The sequence below is a fragment of the Odocoileus virginianus genome, chromosome 5 (assembly GCF_023699985.2).
Source record: "Odocoileus virginianus isolate 20LAN1187 ecotype Illinois chromosome 5, Ovbor_1.2, whole genome shotgun sequence".
NCBI lineage: Eukaryota > Metazoa > Chordata > Mammalia > Artiodactyla > Cervidae > Odocoileus > Odocoileus virginianus.
In genome coordinates, this window is record NC_069678.1 from 64229998 (window position 1) to 64252032 (window position 22035).

A 22035-nucleotide genomic window follows, 5' to 3' on the forward strand; every position below is an offset into this window, starting at 1 on the left:
TTAGGTTGCTTGAGATCTTTTATACGTAATGAGATATGGCAAAAATTTTTTTGGATGTTTGGAACTTTATGGTTCAATGCTCTATATATATTTTGCCTTTTAAAAATTTACACTGTTATGAATGCAGTTTATATTTTCTACTCTTTCATTTTATTTTTAACCTGGCTTCCCATCATTTCCTTTTACTGACCAGTTTTCTTAATTGAAAGTACAACTTAAATTACAGTGTATCTACAGGATTGTCATGAAAAGAAGGACATTATGATTTACCTCTGGAAACTCAAAATCTGCTGTCTAGTTGGATTAAAGGAACTTTGAATGGACGTTTTCTTAAACCTTTGGTTATATGTGTAATGGGACTCCCCTGGTGGCTCAGATGTTAAGGAGTCTGACTGTAATGTGGGAGACCCCAGTTCAGTCCTTGGGTCAGGAATATCCCCTGGAGAAGGAAATGGCAACCCACTCCAGTATTCTTGCCTGGAAAATCCAATGGATGGAGGTGCCTGGCAGGCCACAGTCTATGGGGTTGCAAAGAGTTGGACACGACTAGGTGACTTCACTTCTTCTTAAATGTTTAATATAGTCAAAACTGCCAGAATATATTCTTATTATGTAGAGAAATGGTATGAAGAAGAGTTAGCTTATTATATAATGATGAAAATGAAAAATTTTCAGAAAATTGATATTTACTTAACTATTTTATTTTGAATAGATATCATAAACTGGGAACAGGATTTAATCCTAATACATTAGATAAACAGAAAGAAAGGCAAAAAGGTTTGCCGAAGCAGGTGTTTGAATCAGATGAAGCTCCAGATGGCAACAACTACCAGGATGAACAAGTAATACTTTTATTTTTAAATGACTATAAGGCTTTCTTTTAAAATAGTTTATTTTTTATTCATTGATTAATATATTTAATGTTTTGCATGGCAGGATGATCTTAAAAGACGTTCAATGTCAATAGACGATACTCCAAGGGGTAGCTGGGCCTGCAGTATTTTTGACTTGAAAAATTCACTTCCTGATGCTTTGCTTCCCAATTTACTTGATCGAACTCCAAATGAAGAAATAGACCGTCAGAATGATGACCAAAGGAAATCAAATCGTCACAAGGAACTCTTTGCCTTGCATCCATCACCAGATGAGGTATAGATATTTGGATATAAAGAAGCAAAAGATTATAGAGATAGATGTTTTGGGAGTATGAACTGTATATATTAATAGTTTTATGATAAACATAGGGAATAAAACTTAATGGAAATATAGCTATGCTTTTTGTAAATGAAATATAATTGAGCACACTTACAATCTAATGACTTTTGTTTGAGGATAAATAGGCCATTCTTTTCTTTGCTTACTTGTGAAGACTAAAAGTAGTAGGTTAATAAAATAAGTTCTTAAAAAATAAACTGTAAAGGGTTGAAACATGGTAAGCATGTTCATTTGGGTGTTGCCTGTCAATTTGCAGGAAGAGCCAATAGAACGACTTAGTGTTCCTGATGTGCCCAAAGAACATTTTGGTCAAAGACTTCTTGTAAAATGTTTATCACTCAAGTGAGTATTTATTTTGTTTACTGTATAACTTTTCTTTTCTGGAATAATGTCTTGAGTACCAGTATAAAAAAATCCTAGTGGATTTTATACTTGTGTTTCTGTCCTTTTGAAAAGTATTGTTCTATACATAATTTTAAATGCTCCCAAGCATTTAATCTTACCTGTGAAGCTGAACTTTAGAGCACTTTTGGCTCACAGGTGAAGATGACTCTTTGCCTCAGCTATATAATTGTCTTAAAACTTGAAAACACATTCACTGAAATCTGTAGTATTTATCAGACACTGTTCTTGACTTGAGGAATATCAGTACTATCTTTTTCCTTAGAGTTGATTTTATATTTGTCTCATGGTGTGTATTAAGTCGCTTCAGTTGTGTCTGATTCTTTGTGATGCTGTGGATGGTATCCCGTGGGCTCCTCTGTCCATGGGATTCTCCACGCAGGAATACTGGAGCAGGTTGCCATGATTTTCTCCAAGGGATCTTCCCCACTCAGGGATCAAATCCACGTCTCTTATGTCTCCTGTGTTGGCAGGCTGGTTCTTTACCACGAGCGCCACCAGGGGGTGGACTTTTTTTTATGCTTTTGAAGTATATGCTAATAGTTGATTTAGACTGTGGAAGATATACATGGGAAAGTGTGTTCAAGGAAGATGGGTAGTATAGATGGTATAGCACAGGTAGAGAAAAGTACAGGGTGTAGAGAGAATTTATTTTTGGAATGAGAATTTCTGTCAAACTGTATTTTATGTATATATTTAAAACTCATCCTTCTCCTTCCTAAAGGTTTGAGATTGAAATTGAACCCATTTTTGCAAGTTTGGCTTTATATGATGTGAAAGAAAAGAAAAAGGTAAGGTTATATAATTTGAACGTAGTCTTTTGTCCCAATCAGAGGTTCAGAAACCTGTTTCTAATTTGTTTTATAAGATAATTTTTTGAGACTTATTAAACATGGAGTTTTAAAAAAAGAAAATAGAACTGTGAGACATTATTTTCCTACTGTAAAATAGTTTAGTTGACTCATTTTTTGTTTCATTGAAAGAGTTCCGAAAAGAAGTAGCACGAGCAACTTTCTTTTAGTGTAAGAAATAGAAAAAATACAAGAAAAGCATCTTAGGCAAATGATGTATAAAGAGTTAGATTGATGGTGACAGTGAAGTTTTGTTGATGTAATTTTAAAATTCTCACTAGCTATTATGAAAAGATAATTTATTTATATTTTAAATATTCTTGTCTAAAATATTGCTCTTGGTTTTGCCGTTATATCTTTGTTACACTTAGGAGTTTTTCAGAGGACTTACCATGCAGCATTTTTAGTATTCTGAGCCTACCTTGTAGTAGAAAGTTGAAATGCCTTTAATGACTTCTGCTGTCAGTGTATAGTGTGGATTTCTGTAGTGGAACTCTGCTCCAGCATCTTGTATTTACTTGATCACATCTTCTGAAATCTCATTTAAGTTTTCAAAGACTCAACTTTGGGTAACTCATCTTAATAATAGTTTCTTTATATACTTTATCAGAAGTTAAATTTCTTACTAAAAGAGTATGGGATATGGTTCTTTAGAATATGTTTTTGCATTAATTTTTTTTTGCTTTGATTTAGTTATGTAAAGATCTTTATATATCTTCACAGATAGTCAGTGAAATATATGGTACATTGTATGTTAGTATAATTGTTTAATATCTGTGATATTTTAAGACTGAATATTTATGATTTTTGTGAGTGTTTATAAAATGCACAGGTTTTAAATTTTAACACATGAATATGTTTTTTAGATTTCAGAAAACTTTTATTTTGACCTTAATTCTGAGCAGATGAAAGGATTATTACGTCCACATGTACCACCTGCTGCCATTACCACCCTGGCAAGATCAGCTATTTTTTCTATCACTTATCCTTCCCAAGATGTTTTTCTTGTAATAAAGGTGAGAATAATGTTAAATATATTTGTTTATTTGTGTTATGTCTGTGTACTTGTCTGCCTCTCTGTCAATATTACAAGCTTTTAAAGGTCAAAGATTTTATCTTTGCCTATTTTTTCATGTTAATATTTTTTAACATAATATTGGTTGTATACTATAGGTGCTACCTAAATTTTTCTTGAGTGGGCAGCTTTATTAGAATTCTCTAGAGAAACAGATCAGTAGGAGGAAGATACATATATACATAGAGGATTGCTATGTTGTCTTGAAAATCCATCTTTGAGAAACCTTAGTCTTTGTTCTTGAGGTCTTCAACTAACTGGATAAGGCCCACCCCCATTATGAAGGGTAATCTGCTTTACTCAGTCTACTGATTTAAAAGTTAATCACTTCTAAAAAAATACCTTCACAACAACAGCTTGACTGGTGTTTGATAACTTAGCTGTGTTGGCATATTAAATTAACCATCTATGGTTATTTGGATATGGAGCTATACTGTGGTTTTATCATGCAGTTCCTAAATTATATAAATATTAAAATCTAAATCTTTGAAATCATGGAGCATTATGATTTGACTATCAATCAATTAAGCATAAGGATTACAGATACTAAAATTTGAATATTACTAAGCTACCTAGCTTAGGATAACTTAATAATAATTTACTTGACCTTGACTTGAGAGTTGCCTAAAATATAGTCTTTAATCATTTTACCTTTATTTATATAAAATTATCATAAAAGGTAATGAATTTTATAATAAGGTTATGAAGTAGATTGTCATGAAATGAATTTTATTTACCCACAGGAATAATGTCCTAATTTGTGGATAGATTCCTATGAATTCAGGTTAAAATAAATCTTAGTTACAATGAACAATTCTCCAAGCAAAGATTTAGCAGCAGTTGTCTTCAGAAACTCACTTATAAGTAAAGTTCTAGATATTAAAATAATCGACAAATGTGTATACACCATTATTTTACATGGGAAAATAGTAAGTTTTCATAAAATAGAACATATTTGAGGGAATGAACTAGAAAAATAGTGATGATGATTGGAATACTGTCTGCTTGAAAGTGAGATGATTCGTACCATACGGTCCCAGTTGTGTAAGATACATACGCATATACCTAAACACACATAAATGTTTGTATATAAACAGAAAAAGACTTTTGTGTAATTTTAAAAATATGAACAAGTTAAGATGTATACAAATTTTAAAGAAATTATATTTAAAAGTTTTCTTATGTCATAGTCCAGCAATATAATTTTGTCTTTTGAGAGAGAAATTCCCTTGGTCTATATATTAGTTAGTTATTCCTCTACAAGAACAAAAAGATGAAAATCTCAGTGGCATCCAGCAGTAAGCATTGTTTTAGTTCACGCATCTGAGTTTTCTGGTGGTCAGCTGACCTAGGTTGTACTCTGGTAGGTGCTTATGCTCCTTCCAGGGGTCTGCAGGTCGGTCAGTTGCTTTACATACTGCGTTCAGTTAAATCACCAGCATCGCAGGGAAGCCCAGGGATACCGCTGAGCCACAGGGAAGCCCAGTGGTAAGTGAAGGGCCTCTCAGGTGGCTCAGTGATAAAGAATCCATCTGCTAATGCAGGCAGTGTCAGTTCGCCCCTCGGGTCGGGCAGATTCCCCTGGAGAAGGAATTGGTAACCCACTCTAGTATTCTTGCCTGGGAAATCCCATGGACAGAGGAGCCTGGCAGGCTACAGTCCATGAAGTCACAGAAGAGTCGGGCACGACTGAACAACTAAATAACAACAGCAAACTGATGAGTGATGTTGAGAGTGTTCGTTATGTTTCTTAGACATTTGTTTGGCTTCTTTGGAGAAATGTCTGTTCATATCCTTTGCTCATTTCAAAATCAGGTTATTTGCTATTCTCTTGTTGAGTTACAGGATTTCTGTATCTGTTTGGGATATTAATTCTTTACCAGTTATATGATTTACACATATTTTCCCTCTCGTTCTGTGAGTTGCCTTTTCACCTTGTTGATTGTGTCCTATCATATGCAAAAGTTTTAAATTTTGATGTAATCTAGTTTAATGAGTTTTACTTCCGTTGCCTTTGCTTTTATGGTGTAAAATCCAAGAATATATTACTAAATATATTCACATGAAGCTTTTCCTTTATTTTTCTTCTAGGAGTTTTATAGTGTTAGGGGTTTTTTTGTGGGGGTAGTCTTTGATCTGTTTTGAGTTAATTTTTGTATATAATGTAAGGGTTCAACTTTATTCTTTTGATTTAAGAATTCAGGGTTTTTAAAAACACCATTTGTTAGAAAAACTGTTCTTTCCCCAATGAATAGTCTTGGCATTCTTGTAGAAAATTATTTAACTCTTTATAGTTTTCAGATTACAAATCTTTCAGCTTTTTGGTTTATACCTCAGTACTTTATTCTTTTTGATATTATAAATGGAATTATTTTCTTAATTTCTTTTTTGAATTACTTGTTAGGGTATAGAAATACAACTGATTTTTGTTCATTTTGTATCCTGCAACTTTGCTGAATTTATTTATTTATTAGTTGTGAAAACTAATATCATGACACCCAGTTCCATCACTTCCTGGCAAATAGATGGGGAAACAGCAGAAACAGTGGTTGAATTTATTTTTCTGGGCTCCAAAATCACTGCCCATGGTGATTGCAGCCATGAACTTAAAAGACACTTCCTCCTTGGAAGGAAGGTTATGACAAACCTAGACAGCATATTAAAAAGCAGAGACATTACTTGGTCAACAAAGGTCCGTCTAGTCAAGGCTATGGTTTTCCCAGTGGTCATGTATGGATGTGAGAGTTGGACTGTGAAGAAAGCTGAGCACTGAAGAATTGATGCTTTTGAACTGTGGTGTTGGAGAAGACTCTTGAGAGTTCCTTGGACTGCAAGGAGATCCAACCAGTCCATCCTAAAGGAGATTAGTCCTGGGTGTTCATTGGAATGACTGATGTTGAAGCTGAAACTCCCAATACTTTGGCCACCTGATGCGAAGAACTGACTCATTGGGAAAGACCCTGATGCTGGGAGGGATTGGGGGCAGGAGGAGAAGGGGAGAACAGAGGATGAGATGGTTGGATGTCATCACTGACTCAGTGGACATGGGTTTGGGTGGACTCCGGAAGTTGGTGTTGGACAGGGAGGCCTGGTGTGCTGCGGTTCATGTGGTCGCAAAGAGTCAGACATGACTGAGCAACTGAACTGAACTGAACTAAATCATTTTTTTGTGAAATATTAGGATTTTCTCTGTAAAAGATCATGTTGTCTGTAAATATAGATAATTTAAATTCTTCCTTTTTTAATTTGAATATTTTTGTTTCTTTTTTGGGCTTTTTCTTGTCACATTGCTCTGGCTTAGACTTCCAGTACTTTGTTAAATAGAATTGGCAAAAGTTAACATTCTTATCCTGTTCCTGATTCTAAAGGAAAAGCTTTCAGCTATTCGACATTGAATAAGATGTTAGATGCGGTCTTTTCATAGATGGGCTCATATTGGAGTAGTTTTCTTCTTTTCCAAGTTTTTTGAATTTTTTTTTTTTTTATCATGAAAGGGTGTTGAATTGTCCAGTTCTTTTTTCTGCAATAATTAACATGATCATGTGGTTTTGTTCTGTTATTCTGTTAATGTGATATATTAAGTTGATTGATTTTTGTATGTTGAACCATCCTTGCATTCCAGGCTGATTGCTTTTATTTTTAAGCTTAATTAATCTTTCCTTTTTTTGCCTTTGACAGCTAGAAAAAGTGCTGCAGCAAGGAGACATTGGAGAGTGTGCAGAACCGTATATGATTTTCAAAGAAGCAGATGCCACCAAGGTAGAATTTCATGCCTCTTATTCCCCCCACTTTCATAGTCATTAGCAGTCACTGTCCATTCCCCTCAGATCACCAAACCCAACCCGTAATAATCTCTAATCTCCAAAATTATAATCTGAGAGGATGCTATACTGAGCATATTAAATAATTTTACTACTGATTTTACTGCTAAAATTTTCTTTTCTTTTTCTGATGGCCTACTTGTTTTCTTCTTTATTTCCTTCATCATCTAGTTTGAGTCAATGTGCTATGCTATTCTTTGACATCTCCCCAACCCTCAAACTAGTTGACTCTTAAATTTTTTTTTCCTTGGAGAGAAAGTAATTCAGTTTAATTCTTGAACAATGAAAAATTTTCTGTATTTACAAAATAGTGATTTTTTTTTTTTTTGGCTACGTTTTGCAGCTTTTGGGATTCCCAGCCAAGAATGGGATCCATGCCCCATGCAGTGGATTTGTGGAATTCAAACCACTGGACCGTGATTTTTCTTTTTTTCTTTTTCTGTTTTTTTTTTTTTACCAAACAGTGATTTTGATGAAACTTTTTCTAGCAAAGCAGACATATTTTGGGTATCAGTCTAGTGCCAGATAAATGAGGAATATTGTAAAAATAGAAAATATACTCTCCCCTTTGCCATCAGATAACAAATTTATAGAACTTGGATAAACTTATAAAGCAAAAATAGTTGGTGAATAATTGGTACCAAATTCTAGATACTCTGAGTTAGCTATAAGAATAAAAGGTGATTTTTGGATGTTTGAACACATGATTTAATGTCAAACAGGCAGGAGAAGTGTGCTTGAGGAGTATTGGACAAATCATCAAAATTTAGAAAATTGTTGCTTTCTGTTTTTCTGAGATTCGTAACAAGAATTTAGCCTTTTTTGCCAATATGGGTACATCTGAGCACATGATGTTCTCTGATTCCTAGATCCTAGATATCTGGTTGAAAGTAGGGTTAAAGTATTCTGGCTTTCCCCAGGTCGTCATTTTACAAATTAAATTTTCTCTGTTACATGAAACTCATAGGTGTGTCATTGTGGCTTATTTCACTCTTCCCTTACGTATTTACATAATTTCAATATGGGTCCTTAATTCTCTGTAAGTACTCCTAAAGCAAGGATCTATTTTGGAGGTATAATAGATAGAGCAAAAAACATTCTTATCATTTTGGTATCCCTTCATCTTTTCTCAGTCCTGAGTCGCATGGTAGGACACTGCCATTAGCGTATGACCTCACTGACATCCTATATGGAAAGAGCGTGTGAGAGATTTTGTTACAGATTTTCACCCTTGGACTGTGGATTGACTATTGCAGGCCACATTAGTGTTTGTTTTAGGGATAGCCTAAAAGTTGAGCCAGCTTCAGGTTGTCTTCCAGATAAGCATGTACTGTTTGGATTATTAGTCTTTTTCAAGGGTTTAGTCCTCTGGTACTTTTTTTGTTTGCTGCTTTTATCACAATTCTGGACATATTATTGTTGGTCTGTTTGTGCCCTACCTACTTCTACATCATAGTTGTCATAAGTTAGTGATTATTTCAAAGTGGCCCAAATGCTTCCATCTTTTCTTTATAGAATAAAAAAATTTAATAAGTCATAACCTAGAATATTTTGTGATTGACAGTTGGTGACCGTTAGGCTATATTTCATTCATAAAATAGTACATGCAGTACATAAACATGATTGACACTTACTCTCCTTTCTTTTATCCCAAAATAAGATCATCTCAAACAAATTTTAAAAACTTTTAGATGCATTTGTAGAACTGGTTAAGGTTCTTTAGTAGTTAATGTACTGTTAATTGGGGCTTCCCCAGTGGCTCAGCAGTAAAGAATCCGTCTGCAATGTAGGAACTGGCAGGAAATGCAAGTTCAGTCCCTGGGTGGGAAAGATCCCCTGGAGGAGGGCATGGCAGCCCACTCCAGTATTCTTGCCTGGAGAATCCTATGGACAGAGGAGACTGGCAGGCTACAGTCCATAGGGTCGCTCAGAGTCAGACATGACTGAAGCAAATTAGCATGTATGCACACACTGTTAATTGATTGCTGAAAGGTATGGATTGTTTTTCCATCTTGCTGAGAATTGAAAATTGTTAACCTTTATATTTTCCTTTATATATTATGATATAGCCTTTAATTCATTTATTTCGAGCATAATCATATAATGTATAAAGTTTTGTTTTACAGAATAAGGAAAAATTGGAGAAGCTGAAAAGTCAAGCTGATCAGTTTTGTCAAAGACTTGGAAAGTATCGCATGCCTTTTGCTTGGACTGCAATCCATTTAATGAATATTGTTAGCAGTGCTGGGAGTTTGGAAAGAGATTCTACAGAGGTAGAAATAAGCACTGGAGGTAAGAGTGTTTTATATAAAATAGTTCTATAGTTTTTGCTTACATAGGCTTGCTTTGTCAATTTTGCAATGTAATGAGGCATTGAAAGGGTATTCTTTTTCTCCTTAACAGGTTTATTGAGATGTAATTCACATATAATTTACCCATTTAAGTTTTCTAATTCAATGTTTTTTTTGTTACATTCATAAGGTTCTACAACTGTCACCACAATCTAATTTTGAAACATTTTCATACTCACTGGTGGTCACTGTTTATCCTCCTCAAGTCCCCACACTCAGTGCTAACCAACCTGTAATCTGTTTAGTCTGTATGGATTTGCCTGTGCCAGACACTTCATATTGATAGACTTATACAATATGTAATCTTTTGACTACCTTCTTTCAGTTAGCATAATGTTTGAAAGGTTCATCCATGTTGTAAATGTATCAATATTTTATTACTTTTTATTGCTGAATAATAGTCCCTTGTATGGATATAGTACATTTTATTATCCATTCATCAGTTGATGGACATTTGGATCGTTTCAACTTTTTGTTTATTATAAATAATGCTGCAAGGAAAATTCATGTATATGCTTGTGTGTGGACATATGCTTTCATTTCTCTTGGACATATAGCTAAAAATGAAATTTCTGGTAATATAATTCTTTGTTTAACCTTTGAAGAACTGCCAGACTATTTTCCAGTGTGGCCACACCATTTAAAAATTACACTAGCAGTGTATGAAGGTTCCAATTTCTCCACATCTTTGCCAGTACTTTTATTATCTGTCCTTTGATTATAGCCATCCTAGTGCAGATGAAGTGGTATCTCATTGTGGTTTGGAATTGCCTTTCCCTGATAGCTAATGATGTTGAGTTTCATTTTGTATGCATTTATTGTTTGTATATCTTCTCTGGAGAAATATATAATTATATCATTTTCCCATTTTTTAATGAGTTTTTTCTTATTATTTACGTGATGCTCATTTTTTAACTAGCTTTTTATGTATTCTTGTCATAAGTTATAATTAAGTTATAATTTATAAATGACTATATAGTCATTTATATATTCTAGATTTGTTGTTGTTCAGTTGGTAAGTTATGTACAACTCTTTGTGACCCTGTGGACTGCAGCATGCCAGGCTTCCTTGTCCTTCACCATCTCCTGTGAGATTGCCCAAACTCATGTCCATTGAGTCAGTGATGCCATCCAGCCATCTCATCCTCTGTCGCCCCTTTCTCCTCCTGCCCTCAGTCTTTCCCAGTATCAGTCTTTTCCAGTGAGTTTATCTCTTCGCATCAGGTAGCCGAAGTATTGGAGCTTCAGCTTCAGCATCAGTCCTTCCAGTGAATATTCAGGGGTTATTTCCTTTAAGGATTGATGGTTTGGTCTTGTTGTTTAAGAGACTTTCAAGAGTCTTGTCCAGTGCCACAGTTAAAAATTATCAATTCTTTAGTGCTCAGCCTTCTTTATGGAGAAGGCAGTGGCAACCTACTCCAGTACTCGTGCCTGGAAAATCCCATGGATGGAGAAGCCTGGTAGCCTGCAGTCCATGGGGTTGCTAAGGGTGAGACACGACTAAGCGGCTTCACTTTCACTTTTCACTTTCCTGCATTGGAGAAGGAAATGGCAACCCACTCCAGTGTTCTTGCCTTGAGAATCCCAGGGACGGGGGAGCCTGGTGGACTGCCGTCTGTGGGGTCGCACAGAGTCTGACACGATTGAAGTGACTTAGCAGTAGCAGCAGCAGACTTCTTTATGGTCCTATTCTCACATCCATACATGACAACTGGAAAACCAAAACTTTGACTATACAGACCTTTGTCAGCAAATTGATGTCTCTGCTTTTTAATATACTGTCTAGGTTTGTCATAGCTTTTCTTCCAAGAGATAAATGTATTTTAATTTCATGGCTGCAGTCATCATCTGCAGTGATTTTAGAGCCCAAGAAAATAAAATCTGTCACTGTTTCCACTTTTCCCTCATCTGTTTGCCAGAAAGTGATGGGACTGGATGCCACGATCTTTTTTTGAACGTTGAGTTTTAAGCCAGCTTTTTCATTCTCCTCTTTGACCCTCATCAAGAGGCTCTTTAGTTCATCTTCAATTTCTGCCATTAGAGTGATATCATCTGCATGTCAGAGACTGTTATACTTCTCCCAGAAATCTTGATTCCAACTTGTGATTCATCCAGCCCAGCATTTTGCATGATGTGCTCTGCATATAATTTAAATAAGCAGGTGACCATATACAGCTTTGACGTACTTCTTTCCCAGTTTTGAACTAGTGTGATGTTCCATGTCCAGCTCTAACTGTTGCTTCTTGTCCTGCATATTCTGGATACAAGTCCCTTATCTAATAAAGGATTTGAAGATATTTTCTCCCATCCTCTGGATTGTCCTTTTACTCTCTTGATGGCATTGCTTGAAGCACTGAAGTTTTAAATTTTGATGTTCAGTTTCTTTGACTTTTTTTTTCTTTCGTCGCTTGTATTTTTTCTATTGTACCTAAGATAGCATTACCTAATTCAAGACTGAAAAGGAGATACTTGTATGTTTTTGTCTAAGAGTTTTATAATACAACTCTTACATTTGGATATAGTTCATCTTGAGTTAATTTTTTGTACGTGATAAGAAGTAAGGATTAGCTGCATCTTTTCTAAGTAGATATCTAGTTGTTCATACACCATTTGTTGAAAAGATTGTTCTTGCACTATTAAATGGTCTTGGCATAATTGTTGAAAATCAATTGACTGTAGATATGTGGGTTTATTTCAGGACTCTCATTTCTGTTTCGTTGATGGATATGTCTCAGTTCAGTTCAGTTCAGTCGCTCAGTCGTGTCCGACTCTTTGCAACCCCATGAATTGCAGCACGCCAGGCCTCCCTGTCCATCACAAACTCCCGGAGTTTACTCAAACTCATGCCCATCAAGTCAGTGATGCCGTCCAGCCATCTCATCCTCTTGTCATCCCCTTCTCCTCCTGCCCCCAATCCCTCGCAGCATCACGATCTTTTCCAACGAGTCAACTCTTCGCATGAGGTGGCCAAAGTACTGGAGTTTCAGCTTCAGCGTCAGTCCTTCTAATGAACACCCAGGACTGATCTCCTTTAAGATGGATTGGTTGGATCTCCTTACAGTCCAAGGGACTCTCAAGAGTCTTCTCCAACACCATAGTTCAAAAGCATCAATTTTTCGGTGCTCAGCTTTCTTCACAGTCTAACTCTCACATCCATACTTGACCACTGGAAAAACCATAGCCTTGACTAGACGGACCTTTGTTGGCAAAGTAATGTCTCTGCTTTTTAATATGCTGTCTAGGTTGGTCATAACTTTCCTTCCAAGGAGTAAGCGTCTTTTAATTTCATGGCTGCAATCACCATCTGCAGTGATTTTGGAGCCCCCAAAAATAAAGTCTGACACTGTTTCCACTGTCTCCCTATCTATTTGCCATGAGGTGATGGGACCAAATGCCATGATCTTAGTTTTCTGAATGTTAAGCTTTAAGCCAACTTTTTCTGTCTCCTCTTTCACTTTCATCAAGAGGCTTTTTAGTTCCTCTTCACTCTCTGCCATAAAGATGGTGTCATCCGCATATCTGAGGTTATTGATATTTCTCCCAGCAATCTTGATTCTAGCTTGTTCTTCTTCCAGCCCAGTGTTTCTCAAGATGTACTCTGCATATAAGTTAAATAAGCAGGGTGACAATATACAGCCTTGATGTACTCCTTTTCCTGTTTGGAGCCAGTCTGTTGTTCCATGTCCGGTTCTAACTGTTGCTTCCTAACCTGCATACAGGTTTCTCAAGAGGCATGTCAGGTGGTCTGGTATTTCCATCTCTTTCAGAATTTTCCACAGTTTATTGTGATCCACACAGTCAAAGGCTCTGGCGTAGTCAGTAAAGCAGAAGTAGATGTTTTTCTGGAATTCTCTTGCTTTTTCGATGATCCAGCGGGTATTGGCAATTTGATCTCTGGTTCCTCTGTCTTTTCTAAAACCAGCTTGAACATCTGGAAGTTCTCGGTTCATGTATTGCTGAAGCCTGGCTTGGACCATAATCATAGAAAACTAGCCAATCTGATCATAGGACCACAGTCTTGTCTAACTCAGTGAAACTAAGCTATGCCGTGTGGGGCCACCCAAGATGGTCGGATCATGGTGAAGAGGTCTGACAGTATGTGGTCCACTGGAGAAGGGAATAACAATCCACTTCAGTATTCTTGCCTTGAGAACCCCATGAACAGTATGAAAAGGCAAAATGATAGGATACTGAAAGAGGACCTCCCCAGGTTGGTAGGTGCCCAATATGCTACTGGAGATCAGTGAGGAAATAACTCCAGAAAGAATGAAGGGATGGAGCCAAAGCAAAAACAATACCCAGTTGTGGATGTGACTGGTGATAGAAACAAGGTCCGATGCTGTAAAGAGCAATATTGCATAGGAACCTGGAATGTCAGGTCCATGAATCAAGGCAAATTGGAAGTGGTCAAACAGGAGATAGCAAGAGTGAATGTCGACATTCTAGGAATCAGCAAACTAAAATGGACTGGAATGGGTGAATTTAACTCAGATGACCATTATATCTACTACTGTGGGCAGGAATCCCTTAGAAGAAATGGAGTAGCCATCATAGTCAACAAAAGAGTCCGAAATGCAGTACTTGGATGCAATCTCAAAAACGACAGAATGATCTCTGTTCGTTTCCAAGGCAAACCATTCAATATCACGGTTATCCAAGCTTATGCCCCAACCAGTGATGCTGAAGAAGCTGAAGTTGAACGGTTCTATGAAGACCTACAAGACCTTTTAGAACTAACACCCGCAAAGGATGTCTTTTTCGTTATAGGGGACTGGAATGCAAAAGTAGGAAGTCAAGAAACACCTGGAGTAACAGGCAGATTTGGCCTTGGAGTACAGAATGAAGCAGGCTAATAGAGTTTTGCCAAGAGAAGGCACTGGCCATAGCAAACATCCTCTTCCAACAACACAAGAGAAGACTCTACACATGGACATCACCAGATGGTCAACACTGAAATCAGATTGATTATATTCTTTGCAGCCAAAGATGGAGAAGCTCTATACAGTCAGCAAAAACAAGACCGGGAGCTGACTGTAGCTCAGATCATGAACTTCCTTATTGCCAAATTCAGACTTAAACTGAAGAAAGTAGGGATAACCACTAGACCATTCAGGTATGACCTAAATCAAATCCCTTATGACTATACAGTGGAAGTGAGAAATAGATTTAAGGGACTAGATCTGATAGAGAGCCTGATGGATATGTCTAAGCTTATGCTATTTTTATACTGTCTTTATAATTTTAGCTTTGCAGTAAGTTTTGAAATGGGGAATGTGGGTCCTCCAGTTCTTTTTCAAGATTCTTTTGACTATTTTGAGCTCTTGTATTTTCATAAGAAGTTTAGAATCTGCTATTAATGTCTGCAGAAAGGCATCTGGAATTTTGATAGAAATTACATTGATTTGGTAGATCAATTTGGGGAGAGTTTCACTCCTAGCAATATTAAGTCTTCCAATCCATGAAATGTTTTTCCATTTATTTAGATCTTATTAAGTTTTTTTAAATGGTGTTTTGTAGTTTTCAGTGTATAGGTCTTGCCCTCCTGTTGTTAAATGTATGTTCAGGTGTTTTTTGATGCTATTTTAAATGGAATTGTTTTCTTTATTTCATTTGTATAATGTTCATTTCTAGAGATTGAAATACAAGTGGCTTTTTAATATTGATCTTGTACTTTGAAACCTTTTTGAACCTTTTAATTCTATTTTTTTTCCTCTCTGGATTCCATATACAAGATCATGTCATCTGCAAATAAAAATTGGTTTACTTTTTCCTTTTCCATTTCAATGTCTTTATTTTTCTTTTCTAATTATCTTGACAAGAACCTAGTGTATAAGTCCTCACCTTATTCCTGACTTAGAGGGAATGCATTCAGTCTTTTCACTATCAAGTATGATGTTTGCTGTAGATTTTCCATAGATGTAATACAGTATTTTGAGGAAGTTCCTTTCTAGTCCTAACTTTTTGAGTGTTTTATCAGGAAAGAATATTGGCTTTTATATTAATAAAATGCTTTCTCTGCATTTATTGAGATGACTTGTCTGGTTTTTGTCCTAGTCTTTTTATATGGTGTATTGCATCAGTTGATTGGTTTTGGATGTTAAGCTAATCTTAAATTTCTGGGAGAAGTCCCACTTGGTTATGATATATTAAATAATAAATATTATTTATAAAATATTATAAATAATAATAAATAAGTAATAAAATTATTATTTTATAGGTGTTTATTTAGAACCTGTTTCCTAGTATTTTGTATAGTGATTTTGCTTCTATTAATATGTTCCTGAGAGATATTGGTGTATAGTTTTTCTTCCTTGTAATCTCTGATTTTGGTATCAGGATAATACTGGTGTCATAGAAATGAATTGTGGATTCTTATTTCTGTTTTTGGAAGAGTTTGTAAACAGCTGTTGTTAATTTTTCATTGAAAGCTTGAAAGTTTTCAGTAGTGAAGCCATTTTGGCTTGGTTTTTTCTTTGTGGTAAGTATTTTCTTTACTAATTAGATGTCTTATTTTAGATCTATTCATATCTTCTCTCCGTTCTTGAGTCAGTTTCAGTAATGTATATCTTTTCATTCCAATTATCTTATTGTCTAATCTAACTGTTGACCTACAGTTATTTGTAGTATTTCAGTATAATCCTTTTTCTCTCTAAGATCTGTAGTGCTGTCACCTTTTTCATTCCTGATTTAAGTAATTTGAGTCCTTTTAATGTATTTTTTTCTTTATCACTTTAAAGTTTTAAAAATGTTATCTTTTTGAAGAGTCCATGTTTGGTTTCAGTGATTTTTTTTTTTACCTGTTGTTTTCCTAGTTTATATTTTATTTATTTCCACTCAACTGTTGTCTTTTTTGATACCCTTTCTAATGTTTTCTTTGGATTTAGCTTTCTCTTTTTCTGGTTTCCTAAGATATAAATTTAAGTTACTGATTAGAGACCTTTCTTTTTTAATATATACATTTACAACTATAGATTTCCATATGAGAGCTTCCTTAGTGATATATTAAATGTTTGGGGATTTTATATTTTCATTTTCCTATATCTTAAATGTTTTTTAATTTCCCTTGTTATTTTGCCTTTGATTAGTCAGTTATTCACAAGTGCACTATTTAATTTCCACATGCTTAGGAATTTCCCAAATTTTCTTTTGTGATTGATTTATAGGTTAATTTCTGTTATCTTGGAAAACATATCTTAGATGATTTCAGTCACTTGGAATTTATTGTGTTTTGTTCTATAGCTTAGTGTATAGTCTGGTCTTGAAGAATTTCCTCTGTGTGCTTGAGAAGAATCTATATTATGCTTTTGCTTAGTGTAGTATAGACTGTAGATGACTTTTAGATCTAGTTTGTGTATAGCTTTGTTTGTTTCTATTTCCTTATTGATCTTCAACATAGTTTCTCTATTGGTTTTGAATAATAAGTTTATCTTGCAAAGACTTTGAATGCAAATTATCTTAAATTCTGTTTCAAACTCAAGTGCTAAGACTGCGGGACCATTATAAGGTGACTAAAATTTACATTATGTGAATTTTTTCTAGTAAATACATAGTGCCTCTCTTTGTGCTTTTCATAGCTCATCTTTGTTTATTTGCATAATCTTTATGGGGTAGCAATTTATTTTACACTGGAGAAGTTTTAAGAGAGAGCCCCCCCCAAAAAAGAGAGAGAACCCAAAGATTTAGGTAAAATGCTTCCTTACAGATCTCTCCAGAAGTTAAATTCTTCTACTAATCAGTATGCTGAAGGGACAGTTTTCAACTTTAGTGGATATTTTCTTGTGTTTGTAAATCTGATACATTTTAAATAGCATGGAAATGAATATCTTACTTTTTTCCTTGGTAGAACGAAAGGGGTCTTGGTCCGAGAGGAGGAATTCTAGTATTGTTGGAAGAAGATCACTCGAAAGGACAACAAGTGGAGATGATGCTTGTAACTTGACCAGCTTTCGACCTGCTACTCTCACAGTAACAAATTTTTTTAAGCAGGTATTGTTCTGTCATGGAGGAATTCTAGTGGGCTACTTGTACATAAATTTTTCTTGACTCCAGAAAAATCATAATTGTCCATGTAGTACATGTACATGTAATAATTGATTGTGCTTTCAGTTAGTTAAAAAAGCATTAAAAGTAAAAGTAAAAAGTATAAGAAAAAATAATTAATATTATACCTGTTGTTTTATCATATTTATTTAAATGTTGATGTTGACTAGTATTGCTTCAAAATCAGTCATCTGCATCTGTATCCTATTTCTTAATTTTAATATTTTAACTTTTCTTAAGCATTGATGGTTTATGAATTTTCTTAGTCAGTTAAACTTAGTGGGATTATGTCTGTCTTCACCACCCAAGTTTGTTTTTGACCTGAAATACCACATCCATGGTATAGGAATAGAAGTTTCAGCTCCTGACTCTGGCTAGCTGTTTGGTCGCCTGTCCGAGAATCACACATATGTTTGAAACAAAACTGGGATCGCACTGTAGAAACTGTTTTGCAGTTTTCTGCTTTCATTCTTGGCTAATTACAAATGTCCACACATCGTTCAGAGTGCTCATCTACAATGTTACATGTAATGGCAGAGTGCTGTGTAGACTGACCCGTGTTTTGTTTAACCTACATGCTCTGGTTAGACATTAATCCTTGCTTCCTCCTTCCTTTATGATGAACATTCTTATAGTTAAATCTTCGTGCATGTTCACAAAAATTCCTTATGACAAATCCCTAGATGTGAAATTGCTGAGTCAATGAATATAGTCACTAATGCTTCTTGTAAAAAAAAAAGGAATAGAAGTTTCAGGCTCTAGTAGTTCCTTTTTGTGCTAAAATTATTTTAATAGGTGAGTTTATAAGTCTAAACAGTTCTTGATCAAAGATATTTTGTTCTTTGCAAGTATGTTTTCTGTTGAAACTTGTGAGTCAGATCAGTAGTTTTCAAATGCTGGTCATGATCCATTAATGGTAATATAAATTTAGTAAATAACACTCAGCTTAAAAAAAAAAGAAACAAGTTGAATAAAAAATTAATAGTGCCTTGCACTTCATGAAGTTAAATATTCCTTCAGTAGGCTTTTTTCCCTCTAAGTTTTGTGTGTGTGCATACCTGTCTGCATGTCCTTACATAATGTATGTGCTACTGGGTTTTGATGTAAAATGAATTTTATACTCTGAATCAGTATCAGAAAATTTTGGAAGTCTGTCTAAAGTAACCAGAGAACCAGAACTATAATAAGAATGGGAGAAAATTTGTGTGACAAACTGTTCAAGGGTATCATGCATATATTTTGGAGCAGATGAAAGGAAAAGGCTAAATATTATCTCAAAATTTCTCCTTCTGAGGTGTTACTCTAAATAGGAAGAGAAAATCCTGGCCTAGTGACACCTTGTAACTTGAGAGGGCAAGGTGTTCAGGGCAGGTTGTGTTGTGATTTGACGGGTAGTCACCTACTTGAAGCCCTTTTCATAGTTATGTATCAGTAGCATTCACAGGCAGCTGCTGTGAGAGACTCAAATGGAAAACAAAGCAGGTAAGAAGTGTCTGAAGTGGTAAGGGTCTTCTTATTATGGTAAGAGTCTAGAAAACGCCATAGTGTTACTTGGATGAGGTAATAGGCCAAACTTATCTGTGGAAAGAGGGCAGTAGATTTACTTGTTACTTGTTCACTTGTAGCTGTAACATTTCTCTTTTTCCTTCTTCAACTGGTATACCACTCCTGCCACTATTTCCTCAATTCCTTTTGGGTTTAGTTCAGCCTACTTTATTACCAAACTACTATAGTAATCTTTTTTTTTTTTTAAACGCTTCACGAATTTGCGAGTCATCCTTGCTCAGGGGCCATGCTAATCTTCTCTGTATCGTTCCAATTCCAGTATATGTGCTGCCAAAGCGAGCACTACTATTGTAATCTTAAATCAACAAGTCATCTAACCACCCACCCACCTGTTGAGTCAACAGATGCTTTTTGAGCATTCACCATGTACTGAGCATCAATCCACCCACCTACCTACTTATCCAATAAATATTTTCTGAGCATTCATCATCTACAGAACCCTATTGAAGACTAGTAACTGGAAACGGGAACAAAGTAATTATAAAAACTTAAAAAATGATGGTTTCTGGATATATGGAGAAATGGAAAGCACTTACACCTAACTTTTTGTGCAGTTCTGTAATTTTTAACTTAACATGTATGAGTTTTATAAGTATTTTTATAAATAGCTTGAATATTATGTATCAGGCAAGTGCAAATTAAGTAAAAAAACAGACATTACAAGTTTAATAAAGTAGAATTCAAGGTACAAGTTTCTCCTAAATAAGATACAAAAGGCAAGGTTTTTTCTCATTTTGTTTTTTTAATTGATGAGTGATTACTGTCCATGATTTGATATAGTAATCAGGAGTGTTTATGTACAGATTTGAAATGTGTCAGGCCAAAATGACTAGAAATGCATAAAGATTTAAAAACAAAAATCCATACATTACAAGGATATTTGTTCTATTGTTGACAGGTATAGAAGTTATGTGTTGCTTTAGGAGCACACAGCAGTGAACATGCAGTGTGGAGGAATGAGTGTCAGCTAGGCTTTGATAAGAGTCAGTTGATCTAGACTGACTTCTGCTGGGAAAACTGAAATGATTCAGACTTTTTACACGTTGCTAACTTTTAACATCTAGCAGACCAGCTCGGTCGTGTTCTTATGGCAGTGACAGAAGTTCCAGAGAGGGGGCAAGCTTACTTTTGCAAGCGTTTTTTGAGTCTCTATAAAATGTTTGTTTACTGGTTAGAACAAGTCACATGGCCAACCCTCGGGAAGGGAATTATGTCCCATGCAGCAAAAGGCATGGAAACAGGGAGTAGAAAGAATGGAGGCCATTAATATAATTGGTTTAACAAGTTAAGTAGACAGAAATAACTGAGTCTTGAAATAATCTGAATGTATTCTAAATAAGGGCCATTTAAATTTAAAGATCTATATTAATTTCTATACTCAAAAGGAGAGAATATACTGTTTCAGTGACTAATAGAACATTTACAATAGTTTAGTCATATATTAGGTCACTGAAAAAAATCTTCATGAAGTCAAATTCTCTCAGTAAAGCTAAAAACCATTTATACAAATATTAACAAAAATCTCTAACCACTTAGAAAGTAAAAATCACTATTTAAAATAATGGGATAAAAGATGATCTCTTCTGTGTCCTGCTTAGAATACAATAGTGAGCTACTGGGATCTGGCTCAAGGTGAACTGACTGTAATAAAGGAGGCTTAAATATATTTATTACCAAATAAGATAAAAAGATACTATATGAACTGTGCATTAAAAAAATAAAGTGTCAAATGCAGCAGATTTTGACTAATAAAATCTAAAGACTGACTCTTAAAGAAAAAAGTCAATCACTGCCTATTTTAACTGTAAGAAAAAAAATTACAGTAAATTGGAAATTCTTTGTTAATTAGACCTGGTCTTGTTTTTTGTGTGTGTCTTCCCATTGATTGAGGTCCTTTTAGAGTTTTCTTTTTAGTCATATTATCAGGATGGTTGTGGTTTTTTTAAGTGTAGTTTTTTGTTGTTATTTCTTTAAAGTTAAAACATAGATAGCAATATTATAGCTTAATACAACTTAAAAGCATAGAAAGAAGAAAATAATTTAGCATATTTATTTTTAATCATAATTGTGTTAATTTAACTTTTCATCCAGACTAAATTGAAAGAAGAAGGGCAGAATTAATTAATAGGCAATATAAATTTTTTTCAGTGTACTATTTTTTTAATCAAATTTTTTTCGTCTATTTTTAATATTAGGAAGGAGATCGCTTAAGTGATGAAGATCTGTACAAGTTCCTTGCTGATATGAGAAGGCCATCTTCTGTTTTACGGCGACTAAGACCTATTACAGGTATTTAAACATTTTTGTGTACACATGATAACAGCTATTACCATCATTAAAAATTGTATTTTTTGTAATGATGTGTTTTTTTTCTCTTATCTGACCTGTATGTCTTTCTGTGCTCAATACCTTTCAGTCTTCTTCATTTTACTGTTTTACCCTCGTGTAGTCTTAACAGTTTGGATGCAGGATTCAGTACCTTTGGTCATTTGAGTACTGAAATGAGAATGATGAATAATATTGTAGCTTAAAATTATTTTCTAGAGGGAAGAAAAATACATGTAATGATAGATATTCAGAAATAGGTTTATATTATGATCAGAGCAGACTATTCCAGAGTAAAACTATTTTGAAGTCTACCAAGTTTGAGCAAACTCCTGGAGATGGTGAAGGACAAGGAAGCCTGGCGTTCTGCGATCCGTGGGGTCACAGAG

At 34.9% G+C, this 22035-nt stretch overlaps 1 protein-coding gene and 1 non-coding gene across 8 annotated transcripts in view; one reads left to right on the top strand and one right to left on the bottom strand.

The window, feature by feature from the left end:
* The window catches only part of DOCK7 (dedicator of cytokinesis 7), a 188715-nt gene that overhangs the window by 40312 nt on the left and 126368 nt on the right, over positions 1-22035 (top strand). For all 7 annotated transcript variants that reach the window (XM_070468056.1, XM_020885436.2, XM_020885453.2 and 4 more), the window contains exons 5-13: positions 713-842; positions 937-1149; positions 1472-1557; positions 2342-2408; positions 3335-3484; positions 7222-7302; positions 9491-9656; positions 17559-17701; positions 21517-21610. In XM_070468056.1, coding sequence (XP_070324157.1) covers positions 713-842; positions 937-1149; positions 1472-1557; positions 2342-2408; positions 3335-3484; positions 7222-7302; positions 9491-9656; positions 17559-17701; positions 21517-21610 — 1130 coding nt within the window. The remainder of the gene's footprint in view (positions 1-712; positions 843-936; positions 1150-1471; positions 1558-2341; positions 2409-3334; positions 3485-7221; positions 7303-9490; positions 9657-17558; positions 17702-21516; positions 21611-22035) is intronic.
* On the bottom strand, positions 19498-19604 carry LOC139035321 (U6 spliceosomal RNA). The gene has a single exon (XR_011487991.1). It is a non-coding gene; the product is annotated as a U6 spliceosomal RNA (small nuclear RNA).